The sequence below is a fragment of the Notechis scutatus genome, chromosome 3 (genome assembly GCF_049901735.1).
Source record: "Notechis scutatus isolate UNSWTSFEM ecotype Mainland chromosome 3, rNotScu1.2, whole genome shotgun sequence".
NCBI lineage: Eukaryota > Metazoa > Chordata > Lepidosauria > Squamata > Elapidae > Notechis > Notechis scutatus.
Genome location: NC_142011.1, coordinates 112,531,037 through 112,558,782, shown reverse-complemented (window position 1 = coordinate 112,558,782; position 27,746 = coordinate 112,531,037). Strand labels below are relative to the sequence as shown.

General features: G+C 38.7%; 1 protein-coding gene across 1 annotated transcript; it reads right to left on the bottom strand.

Moving 5' to 3' along the window:
- Positions 1-224: 224 nt before the first annotated feature.
- HMGCS2 (3-hydroxy-3-methylglutaryl-CoA synthase 2) lies at positions 225-27,142 on the bottom strand. Its single transcript, XM_026681828.2, has 9 exons — positions 26,999-27,142; positions 23,862-24,316; positions 18,377-18,502; positions 13,083-13,247; positions 8,469-8,637; positions 5,809-5,979; positions 5,037-5,143; positions 2,117-2,242; positions 225-965 (listed from the first exon to the last, which is right to left on the bottom strand). The coding sequence occupies exons 1-9, from the start codon at positions 27,106-27,108 to the stop codon at positions 859-861; spliced, it is 1,536 nt and encodes a 511-aa protein (XP_026537613.1). The 5' UTR covers positions 27,109-27,142; the 3' UTR covers positions 225-858.
- Positions 27,143-27,746: the final 604 nt, after the last annotated feature.

Here is a 27,746-nt window from a genome sequence, read left to right as displayed (position 1 = left end):
ACAACTACTCACTTAATGACTGCAAAGGTTCACTTAACAACTGTGCCAAGATAGGTTGTAAAATGAGGCAAAATTCACTTAACAAATGTCCTGCTTAGCCACAGAAATTTTGGGCTCAATTGTGGTCATAAGTCGAGGGCTACCTGTATTTGCAAGATTTTTCTTCACCTTTTGTTTTGATAACAGACAGGACAGAAGGGATTTAAATACAGGCCATGTGGGAATTTTGTTTTCTGATTTGATATTATTCTTTATTGCACATATTTATGAATAATTCAACTTTTGTTTATCAGCCTATTTTGCCTAATATTGTTTTGCAAAGAACAATATTGGTATATTCCTCTTCCAGCTACAAAAGTCTAATAGTTATGTGCTTTATTTTAAATGTAGAAACATTTGGCCTAATTTACTTTCAAAACTTGATAGTATTGCTTCTCATCTTTCATGTATCTGAAACAGCCTCAAGACAGTGCTTCTTTGCCAAAACTATTTCTTAACCAGCCATCAGTTTTATAGTGGTAAAAAAAGATAGCTATTACTTTGAAGTTTAATATAATTAGTGTTCTCTTTTTCACTTTTCTTTCTTGTTACCTTCATCTATCCTCTTAATATTTTACTGTCTTAGTAAGAAACATTTTTAAATGTAGAAACATTTAGGTAGGTAGACAGGCAGGATAGGTAGACAGGCAGTTACCAAACTATAACAAAATTCTCATCTTCATAAGTATTTTCATTTTTCCTTTTGCCTGATAAATGGCAATTGAGACTTCCACCTGCACATCTCTTTTCTATGAACAGTTCTTAGACCTAGAGTTCTGTCTTATCAGAAAAAAACTCATTAATGACAACTCTATACTTCTAAACTGGTTTTCGTGCATATTTCCTGCGGTTTTTTTCATCTACTTCCTCCAAGTACCAGGTTCCTGGGAACAGGTCATCCTTGGATCCATGGGGAATGTGATCAACTATGGGAAGATAGAGCAACATGAGCCAATACAAATCAGTAAGAATCAATATGAAGAGTTAATGTTGATACCTACACTTTTTCTCAAAGCAATGCTAACTTGTCTTCCTATGTGCATTTACAATGCATTGAAGAAGCAAGAGAACATTATCAAAATTATGATTCCCCTTCTTGTAGAGCAGAGATGTCCTCGAAAAAGAATTTCTGTAACTATTATGTCAGCATCAACTTGAATAGATATGAGGATGTAAGAAAAAAAAATCCCCCCCCCTGATTATCTTTTAGTACATGAAGGGCAGAAAGAATCTCCCTCAGGCTTTTAAGATTCTGCTGAATTCCAGTTTCTTTCAGGACTGATCTACTGTACCTCAAAGGGTCAATAGTTTTATTTAATATTTCAGCCTGTCAAATACCTATCGTGATACTGCAATTTTGGGAGGGGGTGTGCTGAATCATTTATTCGCTTACTGCCCTCTTCCTTTTTCCTACATATCCTGTAATCCTTAGCTCTGACACCTATCTGCCCTGTGTTTTGATTTACCTTTGGGGAATCTGTAAAGGGGGAGGGCCATCTGTTTTGTCTCAGCTCTGAAGCCTCTGGAGAGAAGCGCCTGGGAACAGTTCCTTATCTCCTTTCCAGGACCACCATTTTCACAATATCTTCACACCTGTGGATTGGCCCATTCAACATCGGACTGAGGGGATGAGTTTCTAACTCCCTTATCCTAATGGAATTACCTAAGGGGAATTTAGATCCTGCTTTGCTTTTGTCTTTCAATGACTTCCTTTCAATCAAAGTTTCCTTTTGAAATGCTGCTGTTTCAAGATTTCGTGCTTCCTTGAATGGGGTGGAAAGGTAGGACCTTATACAGCCACACCTTTTGAAAGTAGGGAGGTCAAGAACCATTTCTGTGATGCTATTACAAGAATTTTAATGAATGAATAAATTCCTTAAGCATCTTCAAGTATTACGGTACCATTTTGCCCCTTCACTCTCCTCAATTCCAAAAATGGCCCCAAATTTTGAAAACCAACCATTGAAGGAGGGGGGCAGTTTCCACAGATTGCCACTTTTTCATGAATATTTTGAGAGTGGATAGATGACATTGGTATACACAAAGCAAAACTAAGATGATATTTTCTTGAGCTCACCTGAATTATGAGTATTTTCCCTGACTTTCAGGATCTCATTGAACTTTTCAGGAGAAACACATGTCCGGGAGCCTAAGCGAGCCTCTAAATCTGAAAGACTGGATACCAGTTTCTCCAGAGGAGAGCCTGAAATAAAAAGTCAGATACCTTTCAGTGAGAAAGTTGGTGCTATCTTGAGACATAACAGCTTCATTCTCTGGTACGACAGTGTTCCATCCTCTTACTCCGTGTTTTTTAATTTCTTCAACTTTAAGATGGTTGAATTTCAGCTCTCAGAATTCCTCAGCTGGAGTTGAAGTTCATTCATCTTAAAATTGCTAAGGTTGAGAAATGCTGATGTAATCCTTTTGCACACAATATGAATTGACAAGCTTGGATTAATGTGAGGTAATATGTTTAAGAACTGTAAAATTACCTAAAAAGTCACTCTTGGGACTGAAAAATAGATACAAATACAGTGAAATTGGTGGCTGCCTTAATGCTTGCAAATAGAATAGATTGCTGGATCCATTACTTAGAGGAAGGCAGAACCCTCTTGCTTGCATGAAGTCCCCAGATTTTTGTTTTCATCTAATTTTAGGCTAGCTCTAAGATTCTTCCTTGAGGCCAAACATGGAAGAGAAGTGTTTAAGCTGCGGCAGGCAAATCTTCCTTACTTTTACTAAATTGTGAATGGGTGGGCTATAGGAATTGCTGATGCATGCTCATCATTTCCATCTTAATGAAATCATTTGCATGCTCCTACTGATGAATTCAGTTTCTACTTCAGGGATGCATATGGGGATTGTTGGGAATTGTAACTGTAGGAGTAAGAAAGATGATCTTGATGGAGATATGAAAGATGCATTTTAGTATTAAGGTGCAGGAAGGTGAAAAATATTTTAAGTCTACAACAAATTGGTAGTATTTGTAAGCAGCTCAGATAGACAATTCCCTAATTCACTGAAGTATAAGAAAGGGGAGGAGGTACAATTATATCAGACTTACATGATTACATTAGTGTAGCCAATCAGAATAAAAGTAGTTTTAGTTATCCCGGGGATGTCAAACTCGCGTCATCATGGCAACGCCACATGATGTATTGAGACTTTTCCCCCTTCACTATACTGGGCGTGGGCATGGCCAGTGCATGACGCATCTGGCCCTTGGGCCGCAAGTTTGACAATCCTAAGTTATCCTATGGAGTTGATTTTTTTGGCTTGATCTGGTAGGGCTGATTCCAGCTCAATAACACTTGGGAAATCATTGTTCTCTCCTGTTCTCCCCTCTCACTTATCATTGCTTGAAGCAAGTTTCAATTCTTATTCTGCTAAGTACAATATGTATGACCACCTGTTTTACATCCATATGCCTAACTGTTTCTCCTCTGTGCCATTAACCTGCTTCCAAACTCTTATCCAATACTGGTACAAACATTCAGTTCAGGTCTAGATTGCCCTACAAATAAAGAAAGCATGCAAAATACCACTATGTTGGATTTCCTAGGTTTATCCTGTTTGCCTTAGACAAATGCAAATTTTCCTCTATATTCAGTCCTGCTGATATGTGTGCTCCCACCCATTTTGTGCCTTCAGCCCCTTTTCAGTAAAGTACAGTCCTTGGTCATGCTAATTCACTTCTGCCATACCATATTTCATTATTGAGAAACTATAGGGCAGATCAAAGTTTGAGGACCTCTAAAGTATTATGGTGATTCAGGTTTATCTATTTACATGACAGACAAACTGCATCGATGCAACATATGTTCTGTTTAGAATATGAACATGAGGCACGTTCCCATGACCAAGGGAGAAAAGGAGCTAAAAAGTCTATGTATTTGGATACCTATTGCATTGCAACTGTAGATTCCCGATTGCTCTGGGTTAGTTTAGTTTCATTTTCTGTCTGTATTATAAATTCAAACCATTGTTTTTCTTTTCCTGCTCATTTGATGCAGACTTTTTAAAAAGAAAACGAGTCTTTTTGGAGAAACAGAAATTTTCCCTTCTACCATGCATTTTTTGCACATAATCAATTTCACAATCACATTTTATTAAAGAACCAGTCTACTCAATTTTATAACCTTTTAGCTCCTTTACAAAGCATTAAAAAGTGCAGCTTTTCACCTGCTTATTTAAATAACATGTATTGTCTTCAGTGATTAGATGAATTCTATGATCCCTTTGAAAGTGTGTCAGCATATGAGAGTTCATGAATTGGAATAGACATGGCAATAGGTCAGCAAATGGGGACTGTTTGACAGCTTGGAGTCTGGGCATGGCTTAGCTTGACTGATTTGTATAGAAGAGTTGCTTTGTCCTTGCAATAGTGCCTCTGTAATATTTTGCTTCTGTGATTATGACTTCTGGATTCTGAGTTTTGGTTCTGGTTGCTTCTGCTTCTTGTCCTTGTACTTACTACCACGTTCCAAGAACTGCATGGGTATTGTATACATGCACCATGTTTTATATTATTGTATATAAAGAAGTTTCTTCTATAAATGAATCCTGCTGAATTATTTACTTGCGTGCTGCTTGAATTGCTGCAAACTCTGACAAAGTGGCCCGCAATTTGGTAATAAATTGTACTGCCAGAACTTATCAGGAAAACTGAGATTTTGAAAAGAAAAGCATCAGGAAAAGAGGTCAGTCATGATGAATCTTGTAATTTACCAATGCAATTTTGCTGTTGGGAAACAACACCTATGCATGTCCCTCCTTGGGTTAATTCTCTCACTTTAGTCAATAACCCTAAATCCAAAGATGAATCCTATATAATTTTTATTACTTTGTCATGAGAACAAAGAAAATAAGACAATATGTACCTAAAATATTAACTTGAAACACAATCTTTAAATGGCTTAGTTCAGAAGCCCATTCCAGTAGGCCAAATGTGTGGGAAGAAATGAAAAAGATTTCCTAATCCGCCCTAAAAGACTTACCTGGATCAGAGTTCTGGGATACTTTTAGGGAAAACATGCTGGCAGCCAATCCTGAGCCATAGGAGAAAACCCCAATTCTGGATCCAGCCAGCTGCTTGGCAGAATACCTGCAAAAATGTACAGTAAATAAAATCCCAGGAGAAAGACTTTTTTCCCCCTCCGGTAGCTTGTTTAATCTGCATATTGTATTCCTATAAAACTATTCCTTTCTGAAGATGAAAATTATAAATTGTACTAATTCACGCTGACATGGATAGGATGCAAAAATGTCTGGGAATCTTGAGGCCATGGTGGGGTTATTGACCTTCCAATTACATTTAAATGTATTTGTTTCTCTAGAAAAAACAAAATAATGTATAAAATGCACATAGAATATCAATATCGAAAGGATAAATGACTACTATAACTCCATTTCAAGTTACCCAGTTCTAAACAGAGAGCAATAAACTGCTAAATCTAAATATCTGACATTGCTGTGATTTTTATTAAAAAGGAAAAAATAAATTTGGGATATAAATATATAAAAAGTATTGTTTGGATAAAATTACTTTCTATTGTAACAATATTAGGGACCACCATTATATCTGGATGCCCTTATACTTATTTAGAATAATTCATTTCTGCAGATTTTAATAAGCAAGAAAGCCATTGAATTGTTACATAATGTTTATAAAACTTTAATATACTACTCTTAATGCAGCATATTGAAGAATGGAAGGGAATCATATGTTCTCACTGACTCCTGGAATGTGAGATCAAGCCTAATACTTACTGTGCCAAGAGAGATGCCAGGCAGCCATAGACTGATGGAGTATACATGTTGCCATTGCGGGCAGAAAGGAAAAGTGAGGGCTGTGTTTTCTGCTTGAACAGCTCATGGCTCGCCTTCTGAAAAGCTTTGTCCACCTCCCTACTGAAATAGGTTTCTTCCAATTTCACATTGCTGAAAGAGAGAAAAGACATCTAATTCCTTATGGGTAAGTTGGACTATATAGATAGATGTATGGTGTTTTCAAAAATTATTTTATAACATAAGTTACAACAATGAACAAAACTTCCCATTATATCAGACACTGATATTTTTTATTAAAAATATTTTATCCCAGTAAAGAATTATGTGCCATGATTCTTTTTTTTTACAATTTTTACAATTTGTTTTATTATATAAAATAAAAAATAAAAATAAAAAAAGGAAATTAAGGGAAGGAAAAGGAGTGGGGAAAAGGGGGTGTGATATACAAGGGGAAAAAAGAAAAAGAAAGGCATTGACTTCCAACTCTTCTTAGCACAGTACAAGATAAAAACACTCCAACCTCACGTTAATATGTAACTAGCCATTTCTGTAATGACAACTATTTCTGATCAACAAACCAAAGTCAAAGTTTCAATTTTTTTTTCATCACAAGCACAAAATCCAGAAGTTATATCCAAATGAGAATATATTTTCTCTTTGAATAAAATAATCAGTTGAACCATTCCTGCTTTATCTTCCTTGCTATGGAAATATGTATTTCTATTTGCACCTAAAAATCTTTGTGAACTGTCACCATTTTTATTAACAAGATTCATTGTATTCTTTCAAATTCTTTGACCTTAACTGAAGAAAGAAAAGCCCTCTTTTTTCACCCTTTTATAAAGTGCTAAACTTTTCTTAAACACTTTTTAAGTCAAAACTTTCTAATGCATCAAAGAAAAAGATGCATTAGAAAGTTTTGACTTAAAAAGTGTTTAAGAAAAGTTTAGCACTTCTTACCATACAAGCTTTAAACTTCAGTATTATATTTAGATACCTCCTTCCAAACTATCCTTATAGAATAATATTTTTCCTTTTATAAATAGCCTTTTTAACACGCTGAGTTTTTCTTTAAATTGGTACATCATTTTTTAAAACTTTCTCTTAATACAGATACTCTTAAATACACTTTCAATACCATTTGCCTACTTTAAGAATTAATTAAGCAATATGCATACACCCACACCCACCCACTCACCCACTAAGCAATATGCATACACCTACCCACACCCACCCACTCATCCATCCACCATGTTTTCCAAAAAATAAGACCCGGTCTTATTTTCTTTTGGGCTTGAAAATAAGCACTCAGGCTTATTTTTGGGGAGGTCTTGTTTTTTTAAGTGCAGGAGGCAGTGAGCGCAGGGTCTTTATGGGAGCAGGAGCACAGCTACCGCTAGCCCAACTCTCTCCATCCCACTGTCTGCTTGCCCGCAACTGCAATGGGCCAAGGTGTCGGCATGCCCCGGCCTCCACATACTTTGCCTGCTGGCCCAGCTGCTGCCAGGACACTTCTTGATGGCCTCGTGGGGGCTCTTTGCCCTCCTGGCAGGGCAAGTGGAGTCCAGGGGGTGCTGAGAGCTTGGCCTCGATTGAGCCCGCAGGCAGATAGTGGTATGGAGAGGGTGGGGCCGGTGGTAGCTGCCCAAACACTTTTCGCCCGGAGGGAGATAAAAGTTTGTCTGCTTGCAAAGAGCATGCTTTGAAACTAATCACCCCATTTCAAACTGTCCCCTTTTCAAGCAAATGAAGCTTTGAATCTCTGTCATTTCTCCATCTGGGCAAAAAGTGTTTGGTCGCCTATGGAGCACTTGGGAATGGAGCAATCTTGTTTTCAGGGTGGGTCTTATTTTCAGGGAAACACTACTCCCCCCCCCCCGTATGTATGTATGTATACACACACACATTTTCAAATTTTGGATTAAACCTTTCTTTCAGTTACACATATTAAACAAAAATAAATAAATCCATCCTAATTCCAGTTCACTCATTAAGTTTAAGTGACTCCTTCCAGCTTATCTTCATGGAATAAATTCTTTTTCTTCTCTGTAAGTTTTATCAAGGAGTTATAGGCCATTCTTTTTATCATGAAATCCTCAACCTTGTTAATATCCTTAAAGAAAAAGTCCCAATTTTGTTTTTTGTTTTGATACTTTTTTTTTCAGTTGTGTTGAGAGGTTTTATTTAAACCATATGGTAATAGTGAAAGTTAATATCAGGTTCTTCCAAAACTGCAGTGAACTCCTCTGCATTTTCAGCTACTTGTGAAATTGCCTCGGTAGTGTGATAACATTCTCCACTAAATGGCTCTGCTACAGAAGGCTTAAATGGGGAACTGTGTGAATTAATGAAGAATTACAAAGGAATAAATGTAGTTGGGTTTTTTTAAGATTCCACAAATTTATGCTTATCTAATAATCTATTTCTCTGTATAGAATCACCCAGGTAGTGATCCTTTCTCATAAATCTGCTGTCTGAATCCTAAAGTAGCTATTAAATTCTCAGTTGTAGTTCACTGTCTCTCCCCCCTCCCAAAACAAAAAGACCTCCCATTAAAAGGTACCTCTCATTAAAAGGCTTGTGAATTTTTTTTTTTTGTATATAGAATTGGCGAAGGAATTCTGATAGCTTTCACTGACCTGAAATCCTTGAGCCCATTGTAGATTCCACTGTCTGTGTCTGATTTGTGAGATGCAAGGAAGTCATTCAACAAGATCCGTGCAAAAGACTTCTGCACCAGCTTACAGAATGGTGTGTGGAAGATCATGAACTGGAAATCTTCCAGAGTACAGAGTTTGCTTATCCCAGCTGCTCAAGTAAAATAATTTCAATAATAATAATAATAGAAATAACTTGGCAAATGCACCCAAAGAGAAGGGTGTTTTATAAAACAGATACAGAAAATCTCCGTTTTCTGGATCTTCCCCATCAGGCCTTCAAACTTCTATAAATCATGCTCCACTCTGTAAGAAGCCCTTACTTCTGTAGTTCATCCCCTGCTGCATAACCACCATTTCCTGCAATTATGCATAATATAAAAATAGATTCATTTAGTATAAATAAATCCTTTCCCCTTCCTCTGGAGCCACTAATTGAGGAGGGGTGATAGGTCCTGCAGCTTTGAGACAATTCTCCAAATTGTCTCCTTCTCACTTCTAGAATATTTAAGTTTTCTAGACATAAGACAGTAGCAAATTCATTATTATATAAATACAGATAACTTCACTAGCATTTTGAGTTTTATTTCTGAGAGCTGAAACTTATGTACAAAGTATTGAGAGTTTGGGGAAGAGAAAAGAAAATGAGAGTCATAAGAGAAGATAAAAGAAATGAAGAGAAAGAATTGTTTTTGAAAGAAAACATAAGTAAAGTATAAGTAACACATATTGAATATGTCATATTGGAATTCTTAAAGATCCATCTCATCCTGTGCATCCTTTTTTTGAACTATTACCCTCTGGCAGATGGTACAGAATAATAAAAACAACGACAAATAGGCTAAAAACTAGCTTCTATCCCAGGGCAGCAACTATATTTGGGTTTTCAATTCAATTGTATAGAATGTGAAGGATGTGTGTTTGTGTTTTATTTTTATAGTTTTAACATACATTGAAAATGGCATTTAATTTCATTGTGTGAGATGCAATAACAATAAACTAAACTAAACTAAACTAAACTAATTCAACATAATGTAAACACAAGCAATAGAACATAATCATACCAGAACATAATACAATATATATAATAGAACATAATCATACTTAGATTTTAAAAGAGCTGATTTTAATAAACTCAGAGCTTGGGGAAAGGTTCCTTGGATGAAAATCCTAAATGGGAAAACAACTCAAGAAAACTTGGGAAATTCTGCAAAATATGCTCATAAAAGTCCAGTCCAGCACAATACCACTGAAAAAGAAAAACAAGAAATCCAAGAAAATGGTAAGATAACACCTGTCTGACCTTGATGAATATAAATCACTGGACCTGATATATTACACCCCAGAGTTTTGAAGGAGCTGGCATATGTTATCTCAGAACAATTGTACCATATCTTTCAAAAATCCTGGAACACCGGGGAATTACCTGAGGATTAGAAAAGATGTGATGTGATTCCCATCTTGAAAAAAAAAGGGATCAGACCCAGGAAACTACAGACCAATCAGCCTAACATGCATATTTGGGAAGATACTGGAGAAGATAATAAAAACCAGATCTGCAAACATCCAGAAACAAATAAACTTATAACTAGAAACCAGGATGCATTGGTTAAAAACTGGTCATGTCAAACTAATCTTATTTAATTCTTTTACAAAGTGACTAAATTAGTAGACTAGTGAAATGTTGTAGACATAGTATACTTAGACTTCTGTAAGACATTCAACAAAGTAGACCATAACCTACTCCTTGGTAAGGTAGAAAAAAGTGGGATTGATAGCACCACCATCAGATAGATTTGTAACTGGCTGACAAACTGTACTCAATGAATCGTCCTTACTGATACTACTACATCTACATGGAGGGAAGTAAGCAGTGGGATACCACAAGGTTCTGTCTTAGGTCCAGGACTGTTCAATATCTTTATATATGACTTAGATGAGGAAATAGAAGGGGAACTCATCAAATTTTCAGATGACACTAAGCTGGCAGGAATAGCCAACACCCTAGATCAGGGGTCCTCAACCACCGGGCCGCGGACCGGTACCGGGCCGTGGAGCACTCTCTACCGGGCCACAAAGAATTTTTTTTTTAAAAAATGGCGGCTTTCTTCACCTTCGGTGAATGCTGCTGGGATCGGGATCAAGGACACAAATGAAAGAAGGGGAGGGAGGAAGCAACCGAAGCCTGTCCTTCTCTCTGGGTCAGCTCTCTCAGTCGCTCTCTCGCTCCTCCACCAGCACAGGAAGAAACTGCTTCAAAGAAGCGGGGCTTTTCCTGTCGCCGCAGCTTCCCGAGCGCCCGTTTCTCCCCACCCCCACCCCCCGCCCGCCCGCCCGCTCTGCCTGCCTGCCTGCCTTCGTTAATGGTTGAATCGGAACAGCTTCGGCTGAGTAAAAGAGGCGAATAGTTATTATTCTCAGCCGAAGCTGCTCCCAAACAACCAGAAACTAAGGCAGGCAGGCAGGCAGAACGGGACACTGTGGATTGAAGCGCGCGCGTGCGCGCGTGCGGGGTGGGAGTGGGGGTGAAACGGGCGCTTCGGAATAGCTGCGGCGACAGGAAAAGCCCCCCGCTTCTTTGAAGCAGTTTCTTCCTTGGATGGTGGAGCAGCGAGAGAGCGAAGCCTCCTTCCCTTCCCCCCCCCGGTCCTTGCAAAAATTTTCTGCTTGAAACCGGTCCCTGGTACAAAAAAGGTTGGGGACCACTGCCCTAGATGATAGGCACCAAGATACAGTTGGATCTCAACAGACTTAAACATTGGGCCCTATCTAACAAAATTCAGTATAGAGTCATACACTTAGGCAAGAAAAACCAAAAGTACACATATAGACTGGGTGAAACCAGGCTTAATAGCAGTAACTGTGAGAGGGAACTTGGAGTCTTAGTGGACAACCAATTAAATACAGTAGAACCTCTGGTCATGAACACTTCTGGCCAAAACCAAATCGGGTTACGACCAAAAAATTCACATTTTTTTTTCACAGCCGATTTCCCCTTCCACACCATTTTTTTTGGTAAGCATCAAATTTCCAAAATTAGTTTGACTCACAACCAAATTGGGTTGCAACCAAAGTTATGGAATGAATTATGGTCATGACCAGAGGTTCTACTGTATGAGCCAGCAGTGTGCAGCAGCAGCCAAAAAAGCCAATGCAATCCGAAATTGTATTAGGAATTCAATCAAGAGGGATTGAATCAAGATCACGTGAGGTACTAGTAAGTAGTAAAGCCTTAGTAAGGCCACATCTGGAATACTGCATCCAGTTTTGGTCACCATGCTATAAAAAAGATGTTGAGACTCTAGAAAGAATGCAGAGAAGAGCAACAAAGATGATTAGGGGCCTGGAAGCTAAAACATCTGAAGAACAGTTACAAGAACTGGGCATAGCTAGTTTAGTAAAGAGAAGGACCTGGGGTGACATGATAGCAGTGTTCCAATATTTGAGGGGCTGTCACAGAGAAGAGGGGTACAACCTATTTTCCAAAGCACCCAAAGGCCAGACAAGGAACAATGGATAGAAACTGATCAAGGAGTTATTTAACTAGAAATAAGGAAAAATTTTCTGACAGTGAGAACAATGAACCAATGGAACAGCTTGCCTTCAAAAGTTGTGGGTGCTTCATCACTGGAGGCTTTCAAGAAGAGACTGGACAGCCACTTGTCAGAAATGGCATAGGGTATCCTGCTTGAGCAAGAGGTTGGACTAGATGACCTACAATAGGGGTGTCAAACTCAAGGTCTGCAAGCCAGATTCAGCCCACAATGTGGTCTGATCCGGCCCCCAGGGCCATCCTGGTCTACCCAATGTGAAGAGGAAAGATAGGGCCAGCCTGGCTTTGGCCCGGTCTACCCAGTGAGAAAAGGAAACATGCCAGCAGTTTGGGGAGTAGTGTCAAACTAGCCACGCCCATCCAGTTGGCCACACATATCCATTTGGCCACACCCACACAGTTGACCACACCCACCCAGCTCCCCGAGATCAACCATAGTCCTGATGCAGCCCTCAATGAAATTGAGTTTGACACCGCTGACCTACAAAGTTATTTCCAACTCTGTTATTCTAAATCTACACCCTTATTAAAGTAAGTAAATCTGTTAGGCTGTATCACTTTTATTATCTTATATGGAAACCAGCTTGGAAAAGAGACAACTGAGGTCAGAAAAGAATTGACAATGGGGACAGTGAATGTTCGTGTAAATATTCCTTTCTACCAAGTTAAGGTAGATACTCAGTAATTCAGTCATGAGGAAAGGTCCTGAAATAAAGAGAAGGAGTATATTTCTTACTTCAGAATCCTTACATCAGATTGTTAAACAGAGCTATGTGTTCAAGATTCTTCCTTCTCCTTTTCCACTGCCTAAAACATTAATCTAAAACACAAATTAATTTTAAGATCATGGTCCCTTTCAATATAATTGCACAAGATGAGGACTATTTCTCTTTTATTTTCTAATACTGTGTTTACTATTTCCTTTTCACATCTTAAGTACAACTTTCCATGGGTGGAACTCTATTCCAAGCCATACTTGCATAATATAAGAGGATGAGAAAAAAAAACAACAGGGGAAAGCTTAGCTTTCCAGACATACAGACCTTTCTGCCACTGGCTTTCAATTTTCTTTCGATATGTGGCATAGCACTGATCAAGAGCCTGGAAATAGCACTGAATGGAAAGCTGTCCATCTACCATAGGATACTCTGAAGCCAGGTCTGGCTTATAGAAGTCATAGACATGCTCCATGTGGGTTCCTCGGAGACCTGAATAGGAAGATGATGCCATAACTTGATAATCTGTCATAGAAACATGATCTTCTTTACACTATGACAGTTGAAGTTGTGACAGACATTTAGTAATTTATTGAGTGATTTATATGGCCAGTCATCTCACCAAACAATTTCCACCAAGCATATGATTCTTCCAAGAAGATTCTAATTTCTCCTGCTTATAAAATTGGAGAGCCCCTCCAATGTGAATGATGTATTTAGTGTGAATGATATTTATAACAATTAATGCAATAATTAGTCCACACTGAGAGTTTTATATCTCAATCTCACTTAATTTCAGATGCCTCTTTCCCTAAGGTCCTGGTGAGGGGTATGCTGTATCATTTCCCAGATGCTTCCCTTTCCAATCACCAGGTTCCCAGGAAGCCTTACCCATTCCCACAAATGGACACATACAGAATATCTGCTGCTATCTCCTTGTCAGATCCGTGTATCTGCCATTCTTCAATGGAAGAAGAAGGGTGTGGAGGGGGGGAAGTTGGTACAAGTAATCCTTTTGATGTAACCTGAAAATATTAAATCTTATATTGAATCTGTATAACCTACACATGATATACAACTGGAGGATTGAAGCCAGATGTCCAGAAACTTGTCACCTCTTGAAGAGACAGCAAGCAGAGAAGGGACCATAAAAATTCCAGCTCCAGAAGATACTCCCTGGGAACTCTTCAAAAGATACGTTCTCAGAGAAGGGGAGGGGGAATTAACATGTTGGTTCTTTGTTTGACTAAATATACATCTAGATAAGGGGAGGGGTCCTAACTCCCCTTATCTATTACTGCATGCCTGGAAGCATTTAGACTCTGTTTTGAATGGTGCTGGAATCACCCCATTTCAATAAAGGATTCCCTTTGAAACATTTAGTTTTCAGAAGTTCATTCTGAAGGGGAAAAGTCCAGTTGCTGACACTCCTCCATATAAACCTGCCTTCTATTGAATCAGATCATTCCATCATCTAGAACAAATAATGGGCTCAGTGAGAGTGTGATAGAATGTACTAAGGAAGTGGATTCCCAGAGGAAGAGGGTGCATTACATAGAAGTCAGAAACAGCTCACTCCAGATATTTTGTGTGAGAGAAAGAGGGTGAAGACAGCCACTCCCTAATTGTTGTCAGAATGTACTGTAGATGCAGATAGAATGCTTAGTCTGGCAAGATTTTGTCCATAGATATGAAACAATAAAAATATAGTTGGAAAGAATCACCACATGTCTTTCTTGGTTTGGGGCCTGACTTATGGTGAATTAAAACAACAGCATTATCCTTACAAAAGAGAAGGTCAGCAGTCAGGTGGGTTACCTATTTGGAGAAATATTTGATATCTTCTGAAAGGTTGCTGCAAATTCTAACAGGTTATGGGCCCAGCCAAAACCAGACCACATGTAAAGACTGCATTGTAATTAAGCTGAGAGAGACTGTCTGTGTTTAAAAGGAGAAACAAGACAGAGAAAAGCTTGCAGGATGACTGAGAAAATTAAGGAGACCTCTTTGCCACGTTTGGGTCAGAAGAATTATATTATTTGGGCTCCAAAGATGGAATATTTCCTGAAAGCTAAAGAGCTGTGGGATATTGTGGAAAATCCACCCCAAATGCGGTTAATTGCTGCAGATTAGAGGCAGCATGATAAAACAATGGCTTATATCATCTTAAGTTTACAAGATGATCAGTTTATCAATGTAGCTAATTTAAAGACTGCAAAGAAAGTCTGGAAGACATTAAGGACTATACATGTAAGTGTGTCAGCATGCAATATTGTGCAATTATCAAGAAAGTTATACAGAGCCAGTCTGCAACCTGGAGAATCTGTTGAGCAGCATTTGGTGAATATGCAAATATTGTTTGTGGAGTTAGAACAGTGTGGGATGCAGATTCCTGAATCTCAGAAAGTACTACTAGTTTTAAATAGTCTAGATCAGGGGTGTCCAACTTTGGCAACTTTAAGACTTGTGGACTGGCTGAGGAATTCTGGGAGTTGAAGTCCACAAGTCTTAAAGTTGCCAAGGTTGGACACCCCTGGTCTAGATGATTCGTGGGATATTGTTTCTGCAGCGTTTGAGTGCAAACCAGAGCAGGAACTGCATTTGGAAGCTCTTAAAGCATGTTTACCAGCTGAAAAGCAGAAACGCCATTTTAGAAGAAGCCATAAGGAGAAATCCCTGAGGAGGTGGCCCAAGGAGCAGAATGGAAAATTCCACAAACTGGCTGTCTCCAGAGAAGAGAAGAGCAGCAGGGGATATCAGATTACAACCCAGCAACAGAAGAGGTGCTTCACTTGTGGAGAAACAACTCATTTAAAGAGAGACAGTTTGCAAAGAAGCAAGTTGCAAAGAAAGAATTGTTTGCAAAACAGAAGTAATTTGCAAGGAAGAGAATTAACTGATGGACAGGCTGCTATTGCAAAAGTCAGCTATTGCAGGAGAAAATCAATGGCTAATTGACAGTGGGGCTAGTCAAACAATTGTTAATAATTCTAAATTGTTTTACAGGATGGGTGCAGCTGCTGGAGATGCAGTAGCCTTGGCAAATGGCAAAAAGCCTTAAGTCATTGGAAGAGGCAGTGTGCAAATTCCATATCTGCAAACAAGGTTCAATGATGTTTTGTGTGTGCCTAAAATGGAGCATAATTTTCTGAGTGTCTCTAGTTTAGACAAGCAAGTCTTTGAGACTACATTTGTAAATGGGAAGTGTCTCATAAAGCACAATGGCATAATATGTGCAAAAGGCATAAAGCAAGATAACCTTTATGTGTTGCAGGGACAAAATGTTCGGTGTGCATACACATGTGGCATTGTGGCAAAACCTGATTCATCTTTTGCACAGAAGGCTTGGTCATGCCAGCTTTAAAGTTGTTCAAAAGATGGAACAATATACAGAAGGATTGCATGTAAAGGGATGTAAGGCGTATTTGGATTGTGCAGTATACAAATAATCAAAGTCCAAGGCATTCCCAGTGAGCAAGAGGCAGACAACAAGAGCTCTAGATTTGGTTGGGCCAATGCAATATATGTCCATCATTGAGCCTTGAATCTCTGTTGCTAAGCAAGACAGCTGTTCAATGACCTTTCACCCATTTTACAATCTTTCTTGCCACCGTTGCGAAGCAAATAGTTGCAGCTCTTAAGTAAGTCACATGGCTTTTAAGTGAATCTGGCTTCCCCTTGGATTTCATTGGTTAGGTTGCAAAAGGGGATCGTGTGACCCCAGGATGCCACTGAGGCCATCATAAGTATGAATCAGTTACCAAGTGTCCAAATTTGAATCACCTGACCGCTGCAGCGGTCATTAAGTGTGAAAAACAATCATACGTGTCTTTTCTCAGTGCCGTTGTAACTTGAATAGTCACTAAATAAGTCACACGATCATTAAGTGAATCTGGCTTCTCTTAATCGCGGTTGCTAAGCAAGACAGCTGTTCAGTGAGCTTGGACCCATTTTACGAGCTTTCTTGCCACCACTGTTAAATGGATTGTTGTTTAAGTCAGACGATGGTTAAACAAAGCTGGCTCCCCCAGTGACTTTGCTTGTCAGACGGTCGCAAAAGGGAGATCATGTGACCCCAGGATGCTGCAACCATCATAAATGCGGGCCAGTTGCTACGCCGGCAATTGTAAATCATGTGACCATTGGGATATTGAAATGGTCATAAGTGTGAAAAATAGTAATCAGTAGCATCCTGGGGTCACACAATCCCCTTTTGCGACCTGACCAATAAGCAAACAACAAAGAAACAAACAAGCTGCCATGATGAATTTAACAAGAACATGGACTAGTGTTTTGTAAAGAAGTATGTTCAGTTATATGTTCTTGGTCATGAACACAATGTAAATGAGCGGCACTTGTTCAGTAACTCCACAAAAGTTAGTTCATGAAAAACTGGCTTCATAATTTTTATTTTAATATCAAATTTAGAGATTGCCCACCTCATAGCGGCGACTGGTGGTGGTGTACAATTAAATGGTAATAATGGAAATAAATTACTTACAGGTAATATTGTATGACAGGTAAATGACAGGTAAAGGCAGTACCAAAGCTAAGGTGAAAGAATTGTATCAGAATATGAAACTACTTTTGGGAAAGATCCAGTATGAAAAATATAAACTGAACATTGGTGAAGATCTGAAGGTCATTACAAATCTGCAGCTTGAATATACAAAATACTTTTGCATTTTATGAGATAGGAAAGTAGAAACAATAAAATACATTATGGTCAGAATGACCATCCAAAAATGATCAGGAAAGAAAAATTGTTTGCTGACTATGAATTTCTTCCACATTAGAATATGGCCTTTCATACATCATTTTAAAACTAACCCAGACTACCAAAATTTTGAAATGAACTGGAAGTTCCTTGAGTAGAAAAAACACTCCATCTTCTAAATTTACCTCCCCAACCTATCCCCACAGCAGGTAATATAATGGGAAAATTCCTTAAAAGGACTCTTGATATGACATGTGGTTAAAAGTAGACTGTTCCCCTAATTTTCCCTGTATGAGCTCTGATTAGTTTTTTTCAGAAGTTCCTCATTTTCCAGATAATGCAAACACAATTCCTCATTATTGGTGTGGAGGGAGAGGTAAGGTAAGTGTGGTTTGCTCATAAAATACAAGCAGCTACTCTATGAATACCCTCTGAAGCATACTAATGTCTCAGACACAAAGGGCTCTTTTTTGCAGATGAAAAGCTTATTATAAAGAGCAGCTTTCTCCCTACACCTATCTGCTTTTTCACCTGCAAGTTCTTTTGAATTTCTAGTTCAGCATACATCAGCGTATCTGACTGCTGAGTAATTAGCAAGCACCCATCTTTATCCTATTCATCTTTTTCACTTGCAGCGGAATAAATTCATAGTTCTGGACTTGTTCTACCCGACAAGTGTCTGTGTTGCAGTGCCCCTGTCAGGGCAGTGAAACTATGAATGTGGATGTTGTAATGCTAACAAGGTTGCAATAAGACTCAGGTTGTTGGAGGATCATCTTCATTATCAGCTTCCCTTTGAGGAATTGTTTTCATTATACACCCATATTGTTCTTCTGCAGTGAATACTCCCACCCCTCAAAATGGTTTTAGCTGAAATTTAAGTACTGTAAATGTTTTTACTGACCTCTCTCTAAAGTCAGAGGAGCATTTGGTCCAACCAGCATAGCTACAGCTCCAGCTCCACCTGTTGGTCTTGCATTTCCAGTAGCGTACACAGCGATATCACCACAAACCACCAAGGCATAGCGACCTAGCATGACAAGAGCATCACCAAAGTGTCAACATTGATGAAGAGAAGTAGTCTCTTTCTGATTTTCTTCATAAAATGGTTCAAAGTTCTTTTGTAGCTTCAACTCCTGATCCAGTAGCTATTATCTATTCAAGAACATAACACTTTACCTAAGCCAATGTTTTTGAATTGTACTGACTTTAAGATGTGTTCAGCTCTGGGATTCTGGGAATTGAAGTCTACCCATCTTAAATTTGCTGAAACACTGGCCTAAGCCAAAAGAGATAATAATAATAATAATACTTTATTTGCTGTCACAGACCAAAACACAAGTACAACAAAAGAAGAACATGGGAAAATTAATCATGAACAATTGGTCACCAAAAACTTGACTAAGGGGAATTACACTGTTCTCCTCTGATGGTTACAGCTCTTTAAAAAAAATTGGAAACCTGAGAAGTGATATATGAGGAGCCATCCCCTAGACAATATAAGAACAAATTACTAACATTGGGTCTAGAAGGGTCTGTTTCAAGGAGAGACAGTAACTTAGATCTGCCTGCGTTATACATAGGGCAATATAAAAGGACATGCTCCACAGTTTCAACCTCAGCTCTGTAAAAGGGTATAGCCGCTCGTTAATCAGGAGCCTCTTAAATCACCCATCCAGTAGTGCTGAGGGCAAGACATTAAAGCGAGCTAGGGAGAAAGTTCTTCTATACTTGGGAATGGTTAGAGTGTAAAAATAGGAAGCCATCCTCAGTCCATAATTATTAAATTGGCTGAAGATCAGAGGGGAGCAAGTTTTGTTAGCTCTGGCTCATAGATATTGCAAGCCGTTGGACTACCCTAAATTGGGCGTCCTTAAGACCATAATCTCCCAGGGCACCCCCCCTCCCCCCGTAAAACCTAGCAGGTGTAATTTCTTCAACAGCTCCCTCTCCCAACGAGAAATATGAGAGTCAGCAAATGCCAGGGAGAGGTAGCTACCAGGAACTGCCAGAAAGAGCACCTGAAACCACCATTTAAAGGTGTTAATCCACGCCATACATTCGACTGATCGAGTGCCCAGTTCCAGGTACATCGGAGCAAAACCAACACAAGGAGGAAGACCCAGAAGTTTTCTAAGAAAGACAGCCTGGGTTCTTTCAATACAATCCTTGAAGCCCCGTATCCATATGGGAATTCCATAAAGAGTTTGAGCCAAAGTTTTGGCTTTGTAAATACGCAGAGCAGAAGGAATAAACTGGCCTCCTTGGGTATAAAAAAATCTTAAAATCTGCTGGTGACTACAAGAAGCCGAATTCAGCATCTGGGTTCGATGTCTAGTCCAAGCACCGGTGTTCTGAAATTGAATACCTAAATACTTAAAATGGAAAACCTGCTTAACAGCATTACCATTGATAGCCCAGTTATACAATTTCTGGGCTCTAGAGAACACCAATACTTTGGATTTGTCACAATTAATGGACAAGTGGTTCTCAGCACAATAAGACCCAAATGCAGAAAGTAATCTTTTCAGACCTGGCCTTGACAATGAAAGGAGGGCCGCATCGTCAGCATAAAGAAGAAGCGGGATCTTCGTAGTTGACAGCTTTGGGGCATGGGACTCAATACATCCAATGTGAAAGGCCAAATCAGATAAGAATAAATTAAACAAAAGAGGAGCCAGAACACAACCCTACCTTACTCCGTTCTTAATCGGATAGGATTTGAAAGTTATTCCTGCAAACCACACCTGACCTGACCTGTACAAGGGTCTAATTAGGAACAGAAGACGTCTATCGATAGAACTTTTGAGCAGTTTTGACCACAACAGTCCCCTAGGGACTGAGTCAAACGCTGACTTTAGGTCAATAAAAGCAGTAAAAAGTTTGCCGCCTGGTATGGTAGTATATTTATCGACCAGGTGCGCTAAGACAAAGCAGTGGTCCAGTGTGGCACAGACCGCTTTAAACCCAATCTGTTCAGCACCAATAATATTGGACTCCTCAACCCAAGTGAGGAGTCTATGTTGGAGATATTTAGCATACAGTTTTCCAATGATGGAGAGCAGGCTTATGGGGCGATAGTCGGCTGGGTTGTTCCTATTTCCTCATTTAAAAACTGGAACAATAATTGCTAAGCTCGAGGAGGTAGGGATCCTGCCAGAGGTATTGATATGCGTGAAGAGTCTTGCTAAGAGAGGAATCTACCACTCAGGATTGGATTTTAGCAGATCAAGGGGGTATAGCATCAGGGCCAGGGGCTTTGCCTGACTTGAGTTTGGAGATAAGTTCGGTAATCTCAGCATGAATCATGGGTTGCCAGTCAGGAACTGCAGGAGGCAGCTATGGCCCAAGCATGGTCGAACTTGTTGATGCCTGGAAAATTGCCAAGAAATGGTTTTCCCAATCTCTGTTGGAAATACAGCAGAGAGGGAGTTCTTGATGACCCGGCAAGGAGCTGGCAACAATTTGCCAAAATAATCTAGTGTTCTTCTGCTGGATGGAGAGGAGAAGTAGATCCCACTTCTCTCTCTCTTTAGCTTTCTTTTTCTTAGCAATTAATCCTTTATACTCCCGCTTCAAGCGATAGTAGTCCCCTGGTGGGCATTTATCCCCTCGATTACGATAGAGCAGGTAAACCTGATTAATCTGGTTCTTGAGCATCAAACATTCTTTGTCAAACCAAGAATTACTTCTTGAATGATATGGACCACTTGGCCTACGGACGGCTCCAACTCCCTTTGAACACTATTAATTAGTGATTCAAAGGCCGAGATTGTCCCTGAGCCACACTTGTTAGGGCCTGATTGTATAGGCTGAGATACTCCCAAGATGATAAAAAGGAGTGGAACTTTCTTTCAGTATTAGAAGACCATTTGATCCTCCTTGTATACGAGGCCACATAGGGATCTAATATCTGGGGACCCTTAGGGAGATGTATATTTGAGGAAAGCCCAATGATTGTAACCAGGGGGTAGTGGTCGCTCCCCGTAAGGCAGTCCACATAAAAAGCATGGACTGCCTTTCTAAGAAGCTGGGATACCAGCACAAAATCAATAACACTACTCCCACGTGAGGAACTAAAAGTAAACCCACCAGCTAGATCATCTAGGGTACTCCCATTAAGAATTATCTTATTGTGTTGGGCTGCTAAAAGGGCTAACTGAATGCCAGCAAAATTTGTTAATTCATCCTTAGAATGTCTGGCTGAAATCAGGTGTCCTATGGCCTTGAGGGTTTCTTGGGAGTAGAGTGCCTCAATCGATGGAACTTGGACTCCCAATTGGGCATTAAAATCGCCCCCTATAAGGATGTACAGCGCTGGGAATTTAGTTTCCATACACGCCCCATTGAGCCTTAGTATCAGCTTGCCTCATCGTTGGAAGATAAACGTTGAACACTAACAGTTTGCTGCGTCCTGTCTTAATTAGGAGCGCTATAGCTAAAGACCCACAGGGGGGCAGCTTCACTGTCTCCACTTTCAAAGAAGTAGAGACCAAGCAAGCTAGACCACCCTTAGGCCTTCCTGTCATAGATTGTCTGGTGGTGGCCAAGGAAATGACCATAAACCCTGTAAGGGATATCTTATCGCATGCCCAGGTCTCCTGAAGCAGGACCACATCAAATGAGTGAATATAGTTGGTGAATTCTGTGGTACCACACCTTCTCCCCCAGCCTGCACCCTTTGGATCTGAAAAGATACACCCACTGTTAAGTGGCAGGGTCATCCTCTTAGGAGGCAAAGGCAGGGAAGGAGGGATAATATGTTAGGGTTTCCCCCCCTCAAAATTGTCTGATTTGGGAAACCTTGGTGGGGAAGGAAGACTTTTCAACCATTCCCTGTTGGTGAAAAGCGCTATGGGGGAAATCACAGCAGCAACATCAGTAATAAAACTCATAACAAGGGTGGAAAGAAGAAAAATCACAGTTCTTTCAAGGTAGATATAGCTTCATTTTGTGCTTTTTGTGCCTCCTCCCCAACTCAATATTATGGTGGCACACAATGACAATTTCTGAAATTGTGGCTCCTTTAACAAAATTAGCCATTTCCTAGTAATATTCCTAACAACCCTGTGGAAGGAGGCAGCCATATCCTTTACTTCCCTATTTCTCCATCTACTGTCCAATCACAGAACTCTGGGTGGAGGCCAAGTGTCTTTAAAGTCACTGGGGAGTCCCAAGCCTCCCCAGCTTACTCTCTGAACTCTATCACAGCAGTGTTAGAACTATTTTCCCAAGTTGGTTGAAATGGATTTGAAATGGAGAGATCCTGTTTTTCCGAAGGCCACAAAATTAGTGTCTTACAGAGACTAAAGTCCAGGCTTTTATTTAATGTTCTACATTGCAATCAGGCATATTCTAAACATGCTGAGCTCTAGAACCAAAGGGCAGATCTTATTATATCATGATTCAAAGGTTAATGGAAAACTACTAATGTGCACTTTTGAAATCTGGAAATTGCACTGCAATCAGTATGGGTTTTGAAAGGAGCTTCCATATGGAAACTTCTTGACAAATATAATTGTATTGCAACTGAGAAAAGCAGAGTTTAATTACCTACACATTTCTTTTTCTTTTTTTTTAAAGGGGGTGGTCATCTGTCTTAAAAATCTAGTCCATAATATGTTTATTCAAAGGTCAGTCTCAAATAACTCTATGGGATTTCTTTTGGGAGGCTGTAGACTATTGGCTAAATTATAGGAAACTTGGGATATACTGAAGCCTCTATAATTTCTCCCATTGGGGAAATAGCAATATTGGGGTCATCCCACATTCGTGGTTCAGTTAATAGGCAGCATTAGTTAATTAATTAGTAGATATTAGGGCTGCTTTCTTGTTTACTGACCTAATAGCATAGGGCAGTGACACAAGAACTGTAATCTCTATTTACTCTATTTCATTTCCTCCAGAGTGAGCTCTGCTTCTTTACAGAAGTAACTGAGAGGGGGTCTTCATGTACTTTCTGCTTTGTTACATTATTTTTGCTCTTGACACAAGGTTGATGATCACCAAATGCTCATCACCATGCTCTTTTGCATTTTCTTTGCTATTTTTGTTTGATATCCTAGAATTGGTGCATGGGCTTTGAATTGACTGTTTTTCATATGCAGAAGTGGGGGGGGGGGTTAATGGAAAGTATATAGCAATAACACTTAGACTTATATACTGCTTCATAAAACTTTACAGTCCTCTCTAAGCGGTTTACATAGTCAGCATATTGCCCCCAACAATCTGGCTATACCATTGTTTTTCAACCTTAGTGTCTTTAAGACATGTGGACTCCAATTCCCAGAGTTCTGGGAGTTGGTCTCCACCCATCTTAAAGTTGCAGAAAATGAGAAACCTTGGGCTCTACCACTAAAAGAACTGAACTAAAGTCTGCCAACACTTACCATCCCAGGAGCTGGATTCCACCCAATCAGCAGAGTTGAATAGAGAAGCTGTACCTCCATAGCAGGCATTGGTTGTGTCAATGCCCTCAATGTCTGTGTTCCCTGAATTCTGAAAGAGCTGCATCAGAACAGTCTTAACAGCTTTGGATTTGTCAATAATAGTTTCTGTTCCAACTTCCAGGCGGCCAATAGAATCCCAGCTGAGATTGTTTCGCTCTACCAGATGTTGTACCACAGTCAGGCACAAGGAATTGATGTCTTCATGTGCAGCACAGAAACCCATCTGCTTCTGGCCTAGGCCTATGGTGTATTTCCCTGATTCCACCCCATCATATTTCTCTAACTCACTTTGTTCTACATATTGCAATGGGAAATATACCTCCAGAGCAAGGATACCCACATCCTTAGGCCATGGAGAGATTGTCTGGAGTGATTGTATAGAATCTGTGGAGAAACTGCAAGACAAGTAAAAAGGAAAGGTTTTTCATAATACACATTTAGATATAATTCTGGCTTCTACATTATTAGGAGGAATATCTTACAAAACAAACATGTTTTGGACTGATGCAGCGAAGGACCTTGCTTGCCTCATGAATATCCCCCAAGCAAATAATAAGAGCAGGTGTATTTATATTCAGGGATTAAAGAAAAGGAATATTCACAATCCTGTTTGCTAGGTAAATGTACTATAATGAAACCCCACCATGCAAATAACTGTTGCTCCACATTTAGGCATTACCATACAATCTGAGGTGAAACAGTGCAGTGCTCATTTTTCTCACTGCATCTCTAATATCACCATGAAGCTTATGGAAAAGTGAAGTACATTACAATCAACAATGACACAAATGTGCTTGGAGCTGCAGTGGCAGCCTTCAGATAAGACTACTGCTGCATTCAAGGCAGCTTTTTAAATGAATGTGGAAATTCTTAGTGCTGGAGAGGGCTAATTCAATGATAGATGTATTGCAGGCATCCCCAGTTCTTTGAGATCCGTATAAACAAATTTGATTTGTATAAACAAATAAATAAAAAGGGCTTATTTATGGTAATAAAGATTTGCTTCTATACTTGAGTTCCAAGGAATCTTGTTTTAATTTTTTTGTCAGTGAAACAAATTAGGTAAATCTCTGCAAAAAAACCAAAAACATTTTGTATTCACTGTGGTACTGATATTCAGGTGCTGCCTTTTGAGACAGGTTCTTGAAATAGCCTTTTTATTTTCTACAGTTATATTTTCATCCTTTTAAAAAAGGCTTTGATAACTGGTGAGAACAATTTCTATAATTTCTGTTTTGTTATATTGTCACTGATAGGTTTGACTTTATAGATTTTAGTTTTTTGCAAACTTGTATGAAGAGCAAACTAGAAACATTTATTTTAAATATGGATAAACACTTGAGATATATGATTTGAGTAGTATCTTAAGTTTTCTTTGTACTTTAGTATTTGGGTGAACCGCAGAATTAACACGTTTACTGTGTTTAGATCTACAGCATCTTATAAATAGATGCATTCCAATAGCCTAAAAGATGTTTGCTCATCCTAACCCTAACATATTGTTATCCAAGAGGTTAATGTTTAATACAAAGACCTTTGATTACATCTGCACAAGATCAACATTTCTGGACAGCACTATGGGTCAGGTCCAAAGGATGTGAGCATGTATTATTTAAGTTATTGCCCCTTAAAGACCCCACAAAAACAATATTCTAAAAATTCAATCTCCTTGCTTTTATTCTGATTTTTCCTTCCTATTATAATAGAGATACAGGTAGTCCTCAACTTACAACCACAATTGAAACCAAAATTTATCTTGCTAAGTGAGATATTTGTTAAGTGAGTTTTGCCCCATTTTATGACCTTTCTTGCCACAGTTAAGAGAATCACTGCAGTTGATAAGTTAGTAACCTAGTTATTAAATGATTCTGACTTTCCCATTGACTTTGCTTGTCAGAAGGTTGCAAAAGGTGATCACATAACCCTGGGACACAGCACAGTCATAAGTATGAACCAGTTGCCAAGTATCTGAATTTTGATCACATGATCATGGAGATGTTTCAAAAGTTGTAATTGTGAAAAACGGTCATAAGTCACTTTTTAGTGCTGTTGTAATTTTGGTCACTAAATGAACTGTTGTAGATCAAGGACTACTTGAAATGCTAATTTTAATTTGGATTGCTTTATTATAAATATAAAATTAGTTCTTTTTTTTAAAGGAGGGATATCAAAGTAAATAAGAGTATTTTCTTATTTAAAGGAATAGTTTATCAGGGCTACGAGCAACAAAGTCTGCATCAGTATACTATTAAGTGTGAGTGGGATTTTGAATCCCAATTTTAAATTTTGCATTGATTGTTGACTTTTGGGTTTAATATTTCATTGTGCACTGATTAAAATATTATGTGAGACCACTGGAACTATCTTCTTGAGATCTGAAAAATGGAAAGTGCAACACAGTGAAAATATTTATGTTAAGTAGGAAAAAAGTAAAATTATACATTTAATGAACTGGAATAGAAACTATCCTTTCTGTGAAAACTGGTAAAGACTTTCTCATATATTTTTTATAAATTGTAAGACACCTGAGCTAATTGTAGCCCTTTATGCCATCAGTGTTAACATTGGATCAAACTGCTTCTGCATTACCAATTAATTAAACGGCTTGCTATTCAAAATCTACATAATTTGGTAAAAAAAAATTCTCACATGCATTCTCATGGATCAGATACTCTGAGTTTCTTTATATGATTTAACTCATTGTTCTTATATGATTCAGATGTACACATTCAAAAATGATCTTTCACAAAGAGAAGAAATTGTAACAAATAGCCAGTTATATTGAAATTAAAGGCAAGATAGAAGATGGAAGTTGAAAACACTTGTGCATGCTTTTTTTCATAGAGAAAAGAGTTTTAAGAGGCATTTTTTCACTTGCAGATTTGTAGCTGGTGATCCTATTTTAAAACACCCTGACTTTTATTAATCTATTTTTCTAGTACTCATTATGATTAAAGCAGAATTTTCTTATCAAAATTTCTAGTAGATTACCATTGGAAAAGTTTGTGTAAAATTAAAACTTTGATTACAAAGCCTGAAGATGTCAACATTTTTAGTGCTATTTTTTCTTCACTTACCTATTCTGCTTCACCAGTGCTGAAAAAGTGAGAGGCCAAAGTGGTTTCTGCAATGTTTGTTTCATCTGAAAGCAGCACAGCTGCTTAGTGTGTCTGAAAAGCCGGAACATTTTCCAGTTTGGTTAAACAGTCCAATTAAGCTTTGAACTAACTACCTCCTCAGCTTTTTAAAAGACACCCCAAGGGTACTACAGAGCTCTGGTAAATCCCTCCCTGCTCTTATCATGACAGCCAATAGTATACTCAGTACAGGTAACAGTACACAAGCTGATCCAACTAGACTTTTGTAATTTTTTGTAGCATCAACTTTCATTCCCGGGGGTTGCTAAGTTCTTGGCCACCTTTAATCAAGGTGTCTTCCTATTTTGTCCTCACTAGAATCACTCTAAAATTTTCTATCAATGAATAGTAGGGTATTTTTGGGACCGTCTCCTGTTCCACACCCGAGTTCTAACTAGCTGTAAGGTATTAAGTCTGTATTTTCCTGTATTGGATTTAGTCTGGGGAAAAACTTCTTCATTCACAAAAGTGGCTTGAACTGAAAAACAAACAATTTTTTTTCCACATTTAGTATTTAGGAGTTAGTATAGTTTTGGCTTTCATATAGGCATACTTATACAAAATTATAATGTTTTTCCTTTTATTTATTCCTTAATATTTTATTTTTGAAAGAAACGCCATCCTTCAAAGTCAAATCATCCTAAAACAGTTTATAATACATCCAAATTAAATTAAACCCTAGCATTTT